Source organism: Rhamphochromis longiceps, linkage group LG8, assembly GCF_057381845.1.
Source record: "Rhamphochromis longiceps isolate RC_006_pf linkage group LG8, R_longiceps_female_GT1.1, whole genome shotgun sequence".
Classification (NCBI taxonomy): domain Eukaryota; kingdom Metazoa; phylum Chordata; class Actinopteri; order Cichliformes; family Cichlidae; genus Rhamphochromis; species Rhamphochromis longiceps.
Window position 1 is genome coordinate 11,339,089 of NC_140564.1, and position 17,493 is coordinate 11,356,581.

General features: G+C 41.6%; 1 protein-coding gene and 1 pseudogene across 1 annotated transcript; one reads left to right on the top strand and one right to left on the bottom strand.

Annotated features, from left to right (window-relative positions):
* Positions 1-4,736: 4,736 nt before the first annotated feature.
* Positions 4,737-7,701, bottom strand: LOC146663119 (solute carrier family 2, facilitated glucose transporter member 11 pseudogene; annotated as a pseudogene).
* Positions 7,702-7,890: 189 nt separating this feature from the next.
* Positions 7,891-16,638, top strand: LOC146663120 (RNA-binding protein with serine-rich domain 1-like). Its single transcript, XM_085415728.1, has 7 exons — positions 7,891-7,923; positions 9,722-9,868; positions 10,025-10,207; positions 10,421-10,523; positions 15,645-15,798; positions 15,885-16,026; positions 16,136-16,638. Coding segments are annotated over exons 1-7 (831 nt in total). The 5' UTR covers positions 7,891-7,921; the 3' UTR covers positions 16,236-16,638.
* The last annotated feature ends 855 nt before the right edge of the window (positions 16,639-17,493 follow it).

A 17,493-nucleotide genomic window follows, 5' to 3' on the forward strand; every position in this document is an offset into this window, starting at 1 on the left:
ACCTCTTTGCATCTGCTTCTTCTTTATTATTTAGCAGTCACAACATGTAATACTCTTTATATGCTGCAACTTGTCACTGCTGACATACCTGCTAAAGAAAACTGCCAAAAACTGGTGTGCTTCATCAGTGGGGCATCTGAGTAAAGGAACCCCTTCCTATATAAATGCAGTGACTCAAGAGTCAACCTCCCCTTAGTGCAACAACAAACACCCAGGAATAAATGGCTCTTACAGCAGTTAATATTATTGTGAATAAATGTTGCACATTTTATTAGGCAGCAGCCAAAATCCCAAACTTGAGGCTTTGAGTGTAATGACCCCATGGTAGCTATGCCCATGCTTTCCATAAGATTTAAGTCTATCCATGATTACCCCGACAGGCAATCAGACCAACAGAAGCACAAAGCCATGGCTGCTAATCTTTTCACAAACATAATTAGCCCAACATGTTATCTTGATGGGTAAAGTATTTAATATGAGTTAAAACTATGCTCACTTGCTTTCTTTAGACTGTGAGGAAAGAACTTGATCAACCTGTTCCTTGAAAACAGGCCTGGTATACATACTCAAAACAACACTGGCATGCATTTGGAGTTGTAATTATTAACTTAAATGTCAACATTGCATAGTCCGTAGCCAAAGTGTTGTTGATTTTTTTTGTTGATGATCTGTAAGTGAAGGTAAATAATGCATTGAGAGGGAACTAAAAGGGCCATAAAACATATCATAAAACCAAAATAATGGGCAACTGCAGAGCCTGCTGAGAACTCAGTGGATTGATTGCTACAAATGACTAAATCTCACCCTTTTGATCTTGGTCTATCCAGTATCAAACTAGTAACACGCCCTTAGAAACAATCGAAATGTAATAAACTAAAGCATATCCATTACATATAAGGTGGAAAAAGGCTTTATGATAAAAGGCTGACAGTCTAACACCACTTTATTGGGTGTTTAATAACACTGCTTCCTCTGTGTTCGCCTTTCCCAAACGAAAGGTCAAACTGTAATAATGACACAATCTCTTGGTGCTATCTGCTCACACTGGAAGTAGAAGCCAGCTGGCATGAAAGACAACAGGGATAATGACGTGGTTCCCATCGTTAGCCGCTGTCTGCTTCCTAATAATATCACGAGCCTGTGTTGTTGCGACGTACGCACACAGAGGCTACAACTCTTACACAGCTGTTTTCCTTTGAATTATTCTTGTCCATCGTACACGTGTGTAGGTGGATACACTCTGTAGGTGGGGGGTAGCATTGCTTTTTGGTTTCAGAAATCTTATCACTGCCCAATTTCCTACTGTCTCAGGTGCCTGGCAACATCTTCTAATGTCTTCATAGTAACAAACAGGAAGTCCATTTAAAGGTAAGGCTCTTAACTCCCCCACTGTTTAAGCACTCTACTTCTGGTTGCCAAAGGAAACGTGCACTCTCCAGTTGAGGAGGAAGATGCAAACAAATGGAGTGAGCTGAAAGACACTCTAGCCCTCATTGTTGTTCACATTTGTGAAGCGCTTCACTAAACCCGCTCAAACCAAAGACGCCACTGGGTAGAGATCAAAGCAAAGACAGGTGTACTCTGAATACATGAAAGTCATGTTCATTCTGTTCCTGGTCCATTTATAAACTTCAGATCAAGCTGCCTGTCGTGTGTGACATGTCGAGATTATGGAAAAACCATTCATCCACTTAAAAAATGGACTTGGCTAATGTCTTACTGCTTACAAGCTGTTTTCTAAAGTTGAGAGGTTTTCCAAGTCAGTAAAGCTTTTCAGTAAAGAATGTATTAAATGTAGAAAATGTTGAGATGTGTAGGCTCATTTTAAATTTGTTGCCAAGAACAGAGTCATGTTTACCTCTGTCTTTCATCAACACTTTGTGAGCTGATGTGACAAACTGCTTGGATTACTTTGTAAATGAGTTTATGTGTTTTAGCAGTTCAGGACATCCTTTGTCATGTTTTCACTGCGTGATAGGTCTAGACTGCAGGCAAGGCAGTTTAGCACCTGCAGTCTTTTACAGGTGAACTATGTATAATGATATTTGTCCTCAATTATTGTCCCAGTCCTGAAGAAGCCTGCTGCTGAAACTTTCAGATTTCAGAGATGTTGCTCTCACTCCCATTGTTACCAAGTGCCTTGAGAAAATAATATTCAGCCTTGTTAAAAGGTAGCCTCCCTCTTACCTTTGACCCTGACAAATTTGTAAAAAAGGTCCACAGAGGCGTTTCAATGATTACAGCTCTGCTTTCAGTACGATCATCCCAGATATACTAAACAGTAATTTCCTTACGAATTGTCCTCAGGATGTCAGGGTTAGCCTTAACCTCTCCTCCACCTTCTCACTCAGCAGTGGCGTCCCACAGGGCTATGTGCTGAGCCCATTGCTTGCTCACATTACACACATGACGTGCATACGTATGTCCTCCCACACTTCCAGTTCCATAATAAAGATGGTAGATGACACAGTGTTTGGCCTCATCTTAGGCAGTACATACCTCGACAAGGTCCCAAAAGTGGCCCACTGATGCCCTGCAAACAACCTCGCATTAAAGACAAAGAAAACAAAAGAAGCAATCCTGGACTGCAGGAAGTGCAGACCTGACCACTCTCCCATTTTCAATAATAGAGACTGTGTGGAAATAGTCCACAGCTTTAAATTCCTGGGTTGCCACGTATCTGATAATCCGTCCCGGTCCATTCACACCACTGCTACGATACAAAAGTCACAGAAACATCTGTGACTCCTAAAAAAAGAACAACCCATGTGTGAAGTTGGCGATTATTTTCCACCACTGTGTGACAGTGCATTTTTTCACTGTCTCTCAGTGTGGTATTCAGGCTGTTCAGTAGCCTGAAAAAAGCCCTACAGAGGGTCATAAAGTCAGCGCAAAGGATCATCGGCTGCCCTCTTCCTTCACTCGAGGACATTGCTGACATCTGCTTCCTCTCCAGAGAACATCATAATATCTATTTCTTACCCCAGTCATCATCTTTTCGACCTTTTGCCCTCAAGGAAGCGGTATAGGTCAATTAAAACGTACAGAAACAGATCCAGACCCTTGATAAACACTCAGTGTTCTTTACAGCTTAACACCATTATGTGTGCAATATTGTGTCAGTCAGTGCAGCACTTGACTTTGGACTTGCACTCACAGCATCTTATCACACCCTGCCTTGGTCTGTTTTCTTTATGTTGTGTTGTTTAGGACTGGTGTATGTACTGAAATTTCAATCTATCACTGTATGTAGTGACAATAACAACGTCTTATTTTATACAGTCAGCTGCCACTGTAGTACGGGGTTAGCAACTTTTACTTTCAGGACTGACTAAATTCTTCATTACACCAACACAGCCAGCCTGAACTGCTGATGCAAGACAGGATGGGTCTATGCTTTCATGTTGTTTATGCCAAATTCTGACCCTACCTGTACCTATGTTAGAGCACAAATCAGGACTCATCAGTGCACACTTCCAACAGACACATTTCCAATCCTCTTTTGTCAAGTTTTTATTTATTTATTTATTAACCTTTATTTATTTCATTGTGATTTAACTCTCATTTCCAAGAGAAACCTGGCCAGGACCTCACACAGGGTCTGTCTTGGTGAGCCAGTGTGAATGTAGCCTCACCTTTTATTCTGTTAGCTCACAGATGGGCTACAGCACCCGATGTGGTCTTCTGCTGCTGTAGCCCATCTGCTTAAAAGCTTGACATGCTGTGTGAGATGCTCGTATGCATATCTTATTTGAAATAAGTGGTTTGAGTTACTGTTGCCTTCTTATCAGCTCAAACCGATCCAGCCATTCTGTTTAAATCTATTATTTTAAAAACAAAAACTCATTTCCAGTATGTAAATGTAAGCAAACCATTTCCTGCCTTTATCTTCAACATAATGCTACTCATTTTTGCACCTAACTGCAACAAAATGTAACATCTTTTGGATCGACCCTTCACCAGAAACTCAGCGAAATCATAACTGGAAAAATGGCAGATGCAGTAAATGTCAGTCATTCTGTCTCCTGGTAAGTATTATGAGTGCCTTAGCAATTAACTCTATAGTATGTGAAGCCGCTGAGGTTCTTCTAGCCTGAGGCCTGAAATCATTAGCCATCTCCCAAAGCACAGCAGCGTGTTCACAGATGAACTGCTTCTGATGAGTGCGGTGGAGAGCGCTTCTGTATTTGTCCAGTCCTTCTTTAAGGACTAATCTCTCAGTGCTGGCTGGGTTTGCTGGCAGAAAAACTCTTATGTTTTGCTTTTATATCTGAACTCTCTACCTCTTTAACACAAAGTCACTTTTAGCTGTGTAGTTTGCTTCACTGGAAAAGGCAAACTGATCCTGTAGGCTGAACTGAGCGCCACAGAGAGAAGAAATACCCATTAGCTGTCGGGGTTATAAAAACATTCTTCCTTGCACTCACAAATCCTACTTGACACTGGATGCACTTAAATAGAAATTGACTTTTCTGTCAGCTGGATGGTGTAATAAAGACAAATGAAAATGCACACCTTACCCCACTGGAGAGTGAGATGTTCTCACCCAGCTCTTGTTTCCATAAATAAACAGTGTTATGCCATCCACTTTAATAAGAGTGGGCAGAAGTACTTGAATTAAAGTGCGCAGGAGTGAAGGGAGCCAAAGTTGGGTGATTAAACATAATTTAAAAAGCAAGCAGAATAAATCTCACTAACCAAATCACAAACATGACGAGAATGCGGGTCACCACTTTTTTCCCTTTATTTTGTTGTACACACAGTTGTATTTTGATTTAAATAAATAGTAATAATATTTTTAGGCAGAGAAAAGTGCGACAGTGTCATTCAGTAAGTGCGCAGCACATGCTACACGTTACAACAGTGCAAGAACAGACCTGACGTCTGCATTTAGGATTCATTCCAGCACACGATCAAGCAACGCAGGGTGATTACAGAACATACAGACGCTGCGACAGATGGCTCGCAGAAGGCTCGGAAGGGCTGCATTGAGTTTAAAAGCTGGTGAATTTAAAAGTGTTAACCTTGACTGTGTGATTCATTTTCATGACGCGCTGCCTTGTTTATCACTGCACAAACTGTGGCAGACACAATGGCTACATCTACTGGCCATTCTGCAGAGCTACACTCATGTAGTTGAAGCCCTGGTGCACACAGAAGTCTGGAGGGGACTAACTAATATAGTTAAATTCCAGATGCAGTCCAGTTGCTGCATAAACATAAACATAAATGAGAGAAAAAAAAGAAAAAAAAAAGAATTACACACAGTCTGCGTTCCCAGAAAGGTCATCAAATAGGAAAACACACATGCATGGTTCACTGAGCTGGATAGATAAAAAACAAAACAGCATCAGATTGCACAATAAACATGAACTGTTATCTAGCAGCTCACAAGTGTTGAACTAGAGAAGGTAATCCCTACAGCACATGCTGTTCAAATGATTGCCCAAACTACTGCAAACACATGCCAGTTTTTGGCAGGAGCTTGAGAGATTTCTGCATAAATATGAGTGAGGACAATTTCTTTGGCATAGGGACCCTACAAAAGGGTTCAGCACCATCACTCTCAATGGCGATCTAAAAGACATTTTAGAAGCTTTATATAGGTTTGCAATAAATAAATACAAAATGTGTGTTGGGTAGGATTAAAGGCCTAGACCAAATTGTAAATTAAGAACAGATTTGAACAGTCACTATTAAGGGGATCACATCTCATAAATAACACACAGGATTTAATCTGCACAGAAGTCAATTAAAACCTGAAGATAAGCTCAAAAGGCACGGCTTTTTATAATCCCACAGGTCAAATTTCATTCAGCAGCTTTATGGTCAAGGTCAGGATCATGCGTTGAGGAAGTAAATGAGCAGATTTTACCCAACTGGTAGAGATCATTCAGGGGATCGTGCTCTGTCATTAGGTCTGGAACTTCATTCATTTTCCCTTGGTTCTTCTTATCAAACACTGCTGTAATCTGAGCCAGCGTCTTGCCCTTTGTCTCTGGCAAGGTGAGCCCCAGAAACACAGCAGATACCAAACAAACACAGAGGAAAGGCAGAAAGCAGAGGTTTCCCAGGCCATTGACGATGAAAGGTAACAGTATTCCCATTAGGAGCAGGCTAATCCACATTAGAGAGCCGGCGATCATGTAGGCCGCTGGACGAGCCGTCTGATCAAAGATCTCAGCTGGTAAGATCCCTGTCACTCCGGCTGGGCCCAGGCCAAAGCTGAGGATGTAAGCGAAAACGCACACCATGCTGAGGTATGCCATCCCTGTCACTTTGCGGCTCTGGAGTGAAAGAGCTACAGTAAAAACTATAGACCAACAAGACATGAGACTGTAACCCCCGATGAGAAGGTACCGGCGACCCACGCGTTCAATCAGGAGGTTACTCAGAATGGAAGCTGTTAGCTCAGATGCCCCCGTCCCAATGGTGACGTACTGAATTTTCTCTGGTGGGATCCCTGCTTCCTGAAAGATGTAGGAAGCATAGAAGTAGATGGAGTCGTTTCCACAGAGCATCATGGCGCTGCTGGCGGCCATGACTGTTTTGAGTTGTGATCGTAAATTACGATCCTTAAACAGGGCCCAGGGCGTCTTAGCAGAAGATGTAGCTCCAGAATTTATGGCTGCGGACATTTGCTGCTCCTGAAGCAACTCCTCCATCTCCAAAACGGGAGCCTCCCCGCCGCGGAGTCTTCCAAGAGCCTGGAGACATGCTTCCCTGTCTCCCCTGTCAATGAGTAGGTACCTGGGGCTTTCGGGGAACCAGGGAAGGGTAAGGAGCTGGACCAGTGCTGGCAAAGCATTACTAGCCAGTAAGTAGGGCCAAAGAGGCTCACTACCCAAAAGCTCAGTAAGTCCCACAACCTGACCCAAAAAGATCCCAAATGCAGTAAAGACGGCAGAAGAAAACGCCACAGCACCTCTGAGGTGTTTGGGGGCACTCTCTCCAAAATACATAGGCTGGACATTCATGCTGACACCTGAGTTCATCCCCACCAGAAAGCGAGCAATGATGATCATCTCAAATGATTTTGCCACCCGGCATGTTAGCACCAGCACAGCAGCAGCAAACATGAAGGAATTGTTCAAAAGCAGCGACTTTTTCCTCCCAAAGCGAACTGACATAGGGCCTGCCAGCAGGGCCCCAAGGAGGCCACCAAGAGAAAAGGCTGATACTATCAGGGTCCACACCAGGGTCACCTCTGGGATATCCAAGCCTGTACCCCAGCGCTCTATGTAGGTGTCATTAATAAACTTTTGGATGTAGCTGGTAGGAGCGTTGATGATGGAGATGTTGTAGCCGTACTGAAAGGTTCCTCCAATGGCAGCACAGAGCACAGTCAGTCCAAGAGTCAATCCATTGCCTGAAGGTTTCCTGTTTTTTTCTGGTACATTATCTGCAGACTTCATCTCAAAGCAGGCTCTTTAAGTGGAAGAGCAAACTTGTCCCCTTCCGTTAGTTGTTCAATCAGTCCAAACCTTTTATGTAGCTTAGAGAGGCGCTTTTCACTCATATGAGACTACGGCTGATCTCTAATGCGGTTCAAATGAAAGGCAGCGTGATTCTTCAGTTAGAGCCGGGGTTATATAAATCTGCGCCTTTTCCCTGAGTCTAACCTTTCAGGCAACGTCCTACCCGCAAGAGTTCTGCTGCAGTGATCCTTCCCCAGTCAAATTTAGAGTTAAATTTAAAAGAGTCAAATTACAGAAATTATTTAAAAGAGTAATAAAAAGAAGTGAAACCAGCTATGGGAAACAAGTATTATTCAGAAAAATAAATCCTGCTAGTCTAAATTTAGATAATTATTTTCACCACCTTAACGGATGTTTTTGCATGTGTGAGGCGCGTACAGAGTGCTGATTGGTTCAAACTGCTTACGTCATTTTTGTGCGATTACTACTGTCGCGAGGAAAAAATGTAAGTGAACGCAGTCGTTTTAATTTGTTTCTCTTTTGTATTTGGCTTATAAATTGCAAATCACTACACGAAAGTGTTAACGCGAAAGGTACTGCTTTTAGCTTTACACGAAATTGTTAATAAGCAAACACAATATACAGCCATATTATTATTATTTATATATTTAACCAACGGTAAGCTAGCTAACTTTTGAGCTAGCTTGATTTTGTTTTGCATTTTCTATGAGTAGATATACTGTGGCCACTCAGCATTTGTCCTCATTCTTAAAAATGCATATGTGGCGATTACAGAAATGTGTTGCAGAACTGCTCAAAGAGCAAATGAACGAGGGTTCGCGAGTTTCCTACAGAATAATAACAACAAAAGGAAGTTCGTTTTCTCCCCCTAACACAGAACTATTGGTAGCATCTATTTGACAAATCGACTAAATTAATTTGTAGCTCATGTCAAAAGCGCAAAGAATTATGCTTCCATAAACAAGCGGTCATTCTTACCTCAGTGTTGGAAAAAGTGACGATGCAGATGCTTTTGCACAGAGACGGAAAGACGTTACTTTAGCATCCCTGTAGTTACATCAGTGGAATATTATTTAACTGAGAATAAAGATCCTTTTCCCTCATATACCTCAGAGTGTTAGTTACCTTTAACAACTGGGATGTGATCAATAGCAGGCAAGGAGTTAAAAATGGAGAAATGACGAACGTGTTCAACATAGTCTGACTAAGCCAAAAGTTTTGGAATTTTGATTTAATAATTAAAACTATGATAAAGGGGAAAATCCAAAAAAGTATCAGTAATATAGGTAATCAAGATTTAGGTTCAAAAAGCTAGAAAGGGACAATATAATTCAGTAAAAATGTAAGATTATTTACAGCCACTTATAACCGTACTGCCAAAATACTGTAAATTTCAACGGTGGCTATGAAGATAATGTATGTGTGTAAAAACATAGAAAGATGAAGAAAATTTGCAGGTCCAAAATATAATATAATATATTTCAGTGCAGCATATTTTGAAGCCACCTAACAGTTTTACCAGTGTTTGTTTAAAGTTAAAAACTGCCTGTCCAATAAAACAAAGAAAAAAGTATAGTCAAACAGTATTTGTTGGAAAAAGTTTATTATTAATTTTCACTATGACATAATCTTATCATTTCAAGTAAAATGAGGTTTGCCTTCAAAAAATATTAAAAAGCTGTAGTTTGAGTTTCCCTTCTCTTCTTTTCTTGAGTTACATCTCACATATAGACCAGCTCAGCTTCAAGCCTCTTTTACTCCATTTTTGTTTTCCTTACTTTTATACTTTGCAAGTCTGCTTGGGTCCCGCTGATGTAAATTTTTGGAAAGGTAGTGCAGATGTTAACCTCATGTTATCATATGACGTGTAGGACAATAAAGCTCCTTGAATCCTTGAGATTTTAAATAACCTTACCAAAATTATAAAAAAAAGTTGTGCAGGCTAAAATAGAAATGTTCCTTCAAAATCTAGTCCGTAAAGGCCTGTAATGTAGTGGGGATGGAGCCGGACTCCCTTAAGGTGGTGTCAGAGAGGCGGATGTTGTCCAAGATGAGGACAATGCTGGACAATACAGCCCATCCACTCTATGACAGGAGCACGTTCACTTAGAGACTGAGTTACCCAAACGCTTAATAACACAGGAAATCATTCCTGCCTGTCAGTTTGCATGGTTTGATGTTACTGTATGCAAATGATAATCTATTTTGGCACAGTGCAAAGGTGTTGGGGATGTCTGGCACCCTAAATCTTAGATCTTTTTGGTTTTTTTCTCCTTTAACAGGGCGCCTTCTCCAACAAAAAGGAAGGACGATGACAAGAGCAAACAGCGCAGCAAGGACAAGTCAGGAGCCACTAAAGAGGGAGCTGACAAAGGCCGGGGCCGAGACAAGAACCGCACCCGACGCAGCGCTTCTAGCAGGAGCAGCAGGTCAGATCACTAACCACCTGTTCCCCTCTGGTTTGAATGAGAGTTAGCTCATTTTAATTAAAGCTTTGGGACCAAACCCTTCTATTGCTCCCCTCAGCAGATCATCCATTTAAAAATAAATAAATAAATAAAAAATTATCATAATGTTCTCTTTAGGTCGAGCTCCAGCTCCAGCAGCAGCAGCTCAGGTTCCAGCTCTGGCTCCTCCAGCGGCTCAAGCTCCTCTGCCTCCAGTCACTCTGGCTCCTCCAGCTCCCGCTCTTCTTCCTCCTCATCTTCATCATCCTCACCCAGCCCCAGCCGCCAACGCCACAACAACAGACGACGCTCGCGCTCAAAGTATGGAAGCGTTTACTAGGAAGCACCCAAAAAACTAAATGTAGTAAGAGATTAGCAAGAGGTTGTACATTGCCTGTTCAGTGAGTAATCCTCAGTGAGTCTTGGTTCTGGTGATGTTTTCATAAAAAGAACTTAAATGTACTTGAAGAGTTTTCATATTAGACGCTGTCATTAACAGCTCACATGTTAAATTAAAGTCAGATGTGATTGTAGGTCTAAATCGCCAAAGAAGGAAGGCAGGGATCGACGACGCAGGAGTCCCACACCCAAACCGACCAAGGTCTTCCTGGGTCGGCTGACCAGAAACGTCATCAAGGTACATTCTTAACTAGAAGTGCTTAAAAAGATGTTTTTTTTTTGTTTGTTTGTTTTTATTGTTATCACACTGGCTCTTTTGCTATGTCACAGAATGTTTTTTGTTTTGCTTTTTTTTTTGTCATCCATAACATAAAATTTCAAGTTGATAAGCCGTTAGCTCCACCAATCAGGACCTCTCTGAATATATTTCACTGTTACCCGGAAACAGAAGGTGGAGGCATCAGCTACCAATGCTACAGATGGAGGTCACGAATGAGCAAACTGCTTTCAAAATGGTTTTAAAATGATGACATCCTTGTGTTACTAGTGGAAACATGCTGTTATTATTAGCATTAACAGGAATTTTTCCATGTTTACTATACATATTCCTGATTTTGAGTGCACCTGTGACTGCACCATTTGTGGGTAACTAGGGAATGACGTCATTCACAGAGCTTTCTGATTGGCAGAGCTAACTTGAAATTTCAAATAAACTAAAAATGTAGTTATGGATGTATTTTTTTTTCTTTTATCCCCCCCAGTGGTGGAAACTATCTTCCATACTTTTGTATTTAAGTCATAAAAGCAGGGAATCTTTGTGTGATGTATACAAGCAGTGTGCAAATGGATAACCATGAAGCCAGATTTTCTTTCACACCCGATTTCTGTTGATACGTGCGTTACGATAGATCCTGAGGGACTTTAGGACACTGCAGCCAACAGAATAACAAGTAATAAACATACTGCTTAGTCACAGCTTTAAACTGTGAGCAGAGTTTATTTTCACAGTTCTTAAAAAGTTTTTGTGTTTACAGTTTGTATTGAAACTTTTTGTTGATTCAAATGAAGAAGAGGATCGTAGGGATGGTGGAGAGTGCTCACAGGGGACTGATTAAGCCTTTGTTTTGGAGTTTGAGTCAGCAGCATTAAAATCTCTGGTAAACACTGTTAGCTACAAGCACAGTGGCCACATTTCATTTTTGTGAAAACTTAAGATATTTGATCATTTGTAGTTGATTGTAAAGCAAATCTTTGTAGTTGCTTAAAAAAAACAAATGTAGGCTGTAATGAAATGCTTTGCATTTCTATTATTACCTTAATACTTTTACCAGTACGCTCACGAAACAAGCATGGAGTTACTGATTACACTGAATGCGGCTACAAAGAACTGATAAGGTGTTAGCTGCAAGAAGGTATTTCTTACTCTAATAAGTATTAGCAGCCTTTCATTCCCTCAAATCCTGTTTGTTTTCTGTCTCAGTACAGAAACTTGTTCAGTCTTTTCTGGATAATTCTGTGTGTTCCAGAATTTTTAGGGAGACTGAGAGAGGATTAATGCTGCAGATGATTCAGAGTGTGTAGCTGTCCGCTACACTGTTAATTGCAGAACAGTGGAGCTGCATCTGTGGACCTCTGGAGAAGAGAGGAGGGGTGGCGTGGGGGGTTCTTGATGATTTAATTCATTGGTTTCCCGCTTGATAAATAATAATCATTAAAATATATATTCAGGCTTTCATTCTAATATATATACAAATTTCCTAAATGGCATTCTATAATATGTCATATGTAATGTGTGTCTGTGTGTAACCACATGTATAACTTTTTGTTGGTGATGCTTAGACTGGCCAGTTACACAGAAATGACCCCCAGAATGAACCCAGCCGTCATCCAAATTCAGGTTCAGATTTCTTTACTGTCATTCAGTCAATACATCACAGATGCACTGCTGAACAAAATTAGGATCACAGAAAAACAAACAAAAATCGGAGGTCAGGTCATAGCTGTCACAGAGCCGTACTGTGCTGCACGCCAGTCTGTGATAGCTTTTGCTTAAAGGTAGAAGAGAGACCAGTCTGTGGCAGGGGTGCCTGCTGTCCCTGGTGATCCTTTTTGCCCTTGACAGGTGGCGTTGTTGGGCCAGGCTCCCAACAGGTGGCAGTGAGACCCCATTAATCTCAGCTGCCATCGCCACGCTCCCCAGTGGCTTTCTGTTTGAGGCACTGCTGCTCTCATGCCACAGAGTGTTGGTACTGCGTGTTGGTGCACTCTGTGTGGTGGCTCTGTAGGAAGTGGTGAGGACAGATGGGTTAAGATGAGCCTTTTTTTAACCTCGGTAGGAAGTGCAGGAGATTTTTTTTGAAAACATAGGAGATGTGCAGGGGTCACATGAACCCCCATGAATATAGATCGGGCTGCGTATAGTCAAATAACAGCTCTTTGGGGAGGGGGGTTCACTTTCAGAATAAGATTGTCATTGCTGCAAAAAGTTTCACCTCCTTGTAGTCCTTGTTATTATTTTCCTTGTTAAGACTTTGATGAGATGTTGAATTTACAAAGTAGTTTTCTGAGATCATGCAGTGTTGTGGCTGTGAGGTGATCCTGGGGCCTGTTCTTCGTACCTCGCTAAGTAAGTTAGCTGGATTAGATTGTTGACGATTTCGCGTGATCTTGGATCGTTCGGTTCCCCGAAGCTCATCCGGGACTTGCTGTCATAGCAACAGAGCCGTAAGCGTAAACCTGCTCGGGAGCAGGTTCACTTTATGTAAACAGGATTAGATCGCGGCCACGCAGGTATGTCCGCTTCATTTATACGAAAGCAACAGCGATATTCCACCACTGTTTCAACATAAATAAATAACATCAATGTAACTAAAGATAATGCAGCATTTGATCCTTTCATTGATGTCACACAGATACATACAGGTCATATCCTAAAAAAGGGAAATGTACTATTAACATTCTATTACATGTATGTGATTATTACAGATGTAATTCATATTTCAGAGTAGTAATTGCAAATCACTTCGTGTAATCAAGATGAGAGACCACGGCTATAAAAGCGAAGGTGGATTTGGGAAGTCTGTCGCAGCCATGTCCTGTCCGTTTACGCGAGCCACCCATTGAGGAAGGTGCAAGATTGATAAGGAGAGTCCTCAGAATTCAGCGTGTATTGCGGGACAGACAGGATCCTTTAGCTCAGCGCGACAGTGTGCTCATAGAGAGATATCGATTTTCCCGTGAGGGTATTATTCACTTAACCAACTTGTTGACGAGGGGGTGCAGGACCACCACCTGTCTTTTTTTTGCTCTGCCCTTTTCTTGGTTGCTGTTATGAACAAACAAACAGATTATTTCAGGGTCTCTTTCCAAGAGACGAAAAGCAATATAAGTGATAAATATTACCATTCTGTAGAATATTTTTATATTCCACTTTTACTTGTTCCCATGTTCTAGTGGGTCCTGTTGTGGCTCTAATGTGAAAGAGGATAAAATATAACATATTATAATATAATGTAATATAATATTGGATAATATAGTGTAATATAATAAATCTATAAATAAATAACAAAGTGACTGAATAGTGGTATTGTCATGCGCTTTGGGTGCCTTGAAAAGCGCTATATAAACCCACTCCATTATTATTGTTATTATTGAATTACGAGTTTAATTTGTCAGCAACTTTCTGCCAGCCCTCTCTCCTTGCTTTTGCAGCCTTTGCAGTGTTCCCTTGCGTTTTAATTAAACTCTGAAACTCCTGAAATCCCTCAATCAAGAGTTCTTGCTCTGCTGCCGGAAAATACCGAGCGCGCCCCTTCGACATTTTCGCCGACCAATCAGCGGGTTGCCGATCAATGTTTCTACTATCGATGCGTAGCCCCTTTTCCGACACCCAGTGATGTCACATTACTGCGTCCAGCTGTACTAATCGTCAACAACAGGTGTGTTCGGGGAACCGGATTAGCAAGCTCACGGTTAGCGCGATGGTTTGGTCTTGGATGTGTCATTTGATCTTGGATGTAGTGAGCGACGTACGAAGAACGGGCCCCTGGAGTCTGTAATACATGTAATATCCTGTCCCAGTCTAGTTGTATCTCTATGGTCCTGAAATTGATTCTATAATTTGGGTTTTTGTGACTAAGGGCCTTTTTTGCCACTGATTTTCTTATAGAGGTTGGCTCTTGTAATTCTGAGGGCTGCTTAATCTCCAGAATTAAAAGCAGAGTTTCTGTCATAAGGTTCTCACTCACTCTGATATTGATACTTTTTTTTTCTTCATGCAACCTCAGCCACAACTGGTCATGACAGGTGGCTGTCTCTCCTTGATCCTGGATCTGAGCTCTGAGGTTTCCTCCTGTTAAATTTTTTTTTTCTTCCTATTGTCACCAACTGCTTGCTTATAGGGTTTGATTGTTGATGATTTTCTCTGTATTACTGTAGGGTCTTTACCTTACAGTATAAACTACATCCAGGTGACGGTTGTTGTGATTTTGTGGCATATGAATAAAATTGAATTGAAATTTTAGATCTAGCCACATAGAGCCTTAGCATGCTCCTCAGTGTCTGTGTCCTGAGCCCCTCGAAGCACCGATCAGTCTGTGCAAATCCTGCAGTGCTGCTCCGTAGTTCTGATGACCAGAGGTCTGTATGCTGGAATTTACAAGACAGAGACGTGGTCTGATGAGTTGATGGTCGGGGCGGAGGACTGAATGCTTTGAATGCTGCTGTTATGTTTCAATAAACACAAGTAGTCAAGTATGATGGACCCTCTAGCTACAAAATCCACGTTGGAAAAAGTGGCGGAGAACTTTTTTCATAACCATTTGTTGGTTGTTTTGTATCAGGTTACTGTCACAGCTTTGTGTCTGTGTAACCGTGGATGTAAAGAACAGTGATGGAAATTACTGAGTTTGCTGAACGGCCAGCATTTAATGGCCAAGTCCTCAGTGTGTGGAGAACAATGTGATAGGCCCTGTTTGTGTCCATGCACCATCTGTTGTTAATGTGGATACCTACTCCACCACCACAAGGAATGCTGCTTCTGTGTGACGTTTTCCCCGCTAAGCCTCATCTGTGCAGTCGTCAGGCTACTGAGACTTTAAATGAGCAAAGATTTCAAGTTCAAGCAGAATGATGAATGAAGTCTGTAATCAGCAACTGACAACCGGGAAACCACAAATGGATCAAAAATCAAAAGAGGGCTCACCAAAGACTTAATCCAGAGATGGGCAAGCAGTGGTCACGTGATCAGGCTAAAAGAATCAGTTCTACCAGGAAGAACAAATTATTTTTGGTTTAGAAGCTGAAAGTTACTCACAATAAAAACAGCAGGTATCTCAAAGGTTTTCTGTGTCTTTTAAAGGAGCACATCCAGGAGATTTTCTCCACATATGGCAAGATCAAGATGATTGAAATGCCCATGAACCGCATGCACCCTCACCTGTCCAAGGGGTACGCCTATGTGGAGTACGAGACCTCCGAAGAGGCAGAGAAGGCTCTGAAGCACATGGACGGAGGTAGGAAGGACTGAAGAGATTGTTTCAGAGCCACGTTCTGAGTCATGTGCTTAAAGTGGATCAACTCTCACGCTGATGTCTTTCAGGTCAGATTGATGGTCAGGAAATCACTGTCACAGCTGTGCTGACTCCCACGGTGCGCCCCCCTCCTCGCAGGCTTTCCCCTCCCCGGAGGATGCCTCCTCCGCCCCCGATGTGGCGCCGGACTCCCCCTCGTATGAGGAGAAGGTAATGAGCAAATGATGGGCACCCACAGTGGAGAAGGGGGAGGAGGAGAGAGGAAACCTTTACCTCTTCTGTTATTTATGTTCTTTTCTCTTAATTTCTCTTTTTCTAGATCTCGGTCTCCACGCCGACGGTCTCCAGTGCGGCGCAGGTCTCGATCGCCTGGCCGCCGCCGCCATCGGTCGCGATCAAGTTCCAACTCCTCGCGCTAGCGATCGTGAAGCCTTTCCTCTCCCTCGCCTCCTCTGAATTTATTCTTTTGTTTTGTCCTTTTGATCAGAGCAACAAAAAATGTGAAAGAAAAATGTTTTTGTGTTGTTACCTTGTTAAGTGGCGAACACAGGAGCACCAAAGTCTTTACCATTTTCCCCAGTAAAGACATTCAGGCGGTGTTTTATGATAATAAGACGTAAGAATTGTGTTGAACTTTAAATGCGTCATTTTTAATACATTGAAACCTTTTCATTATTTTCTAGTATTTTTGTTGTGTTCATGTATTTGAAAACAATAGAAACACAAAACTGTAAAAGAGCCTAAAAGGCAAATCTTCATGTGTCCCCAGTAAGAAAAAAGGCTGTGAGATCAGAATAAAAGAACCTCTTGTATGTTTATGAACCACAGTGGGATTAATATGAAAATTGCAATGCAACCATTTCCTAGTTTTCAAATCATTATTGGACCTCCGTCCTTCAGATTAACAGTTTCCTTCTACTGCCTGTCCCTAATTTCTGTTGTCAGTTATGGTGTTGGGTAGTTACTCAGTCATATGGCAATGAATAGCCATTATTGCCATTGCATTTACAAGTGCTATTAAAGCTTAGATAATCACACTAATCTTTATGTCTATCATATGACCTATCCACAATATTACTGTCTTGTAATCCTGCCACGACCTTAGAATGAATGACTCCGTGATCGTTACTAGATGGGTTGCTGTTGCTCTACCCTGAATGCAATAAGCTCTATTAGATAGATCAGTGAAGACACGACAGGAAAGACATTCTGCAAAGGGCCGCAGGTTGGACTCAAACCTGGGCTTGCCACTCTCAGCCATATGACATGAGGTCACCCGTTCAACATGCTGAGCTAAACCAGCACAAATAAAATCAGTACTTAATTATAGTTCCAAATGAGTTGAAGACATAATTCAGACATGACAAAGACCTGTGGGCTTCCTGTTTTTGTCTGAATTCTGATAAAACTTTTTAGTGGTGTAGTGAGGGGTCAGACTGTTAACTAAATTATATAATAACTAAATGTTAATTTGACCGAGTCTTCAAGGTGAACTCAATGATTTATTGGTTGAAAAATGAGAAACAGGCTTACAACTGATAAACTATAAGTCTTACGAGTGAGGTAAGTATTAGCATATAGAGAGTATCATATAAAGATTATATATAAAAATTTACAATGTCACATTTGACCTCTGACCTCTCCTTCAATAGATGGATCTGAAGGTCAAAGCAATAA

Bases quoted from the DNA above. Each gene is read 5' to 3' on its own strand.
- LOC146663120 (XM_085415728.1), top strand. The intron at 10,208-10,420 runs GTATGGAAGCGT...ATGTGATTGTAG, and splicing joins AGACGACGCTCGCGCTCAAA to GTCTAAATCGCCAAAGAAGG. The intron at 10,524-15,644 runs GTACATTCTTAA...TGTCTTTTAAAG, and splicing joins TGACCAGAAACGTCATCAAG to GAGCACATCCAGGAGATTTT.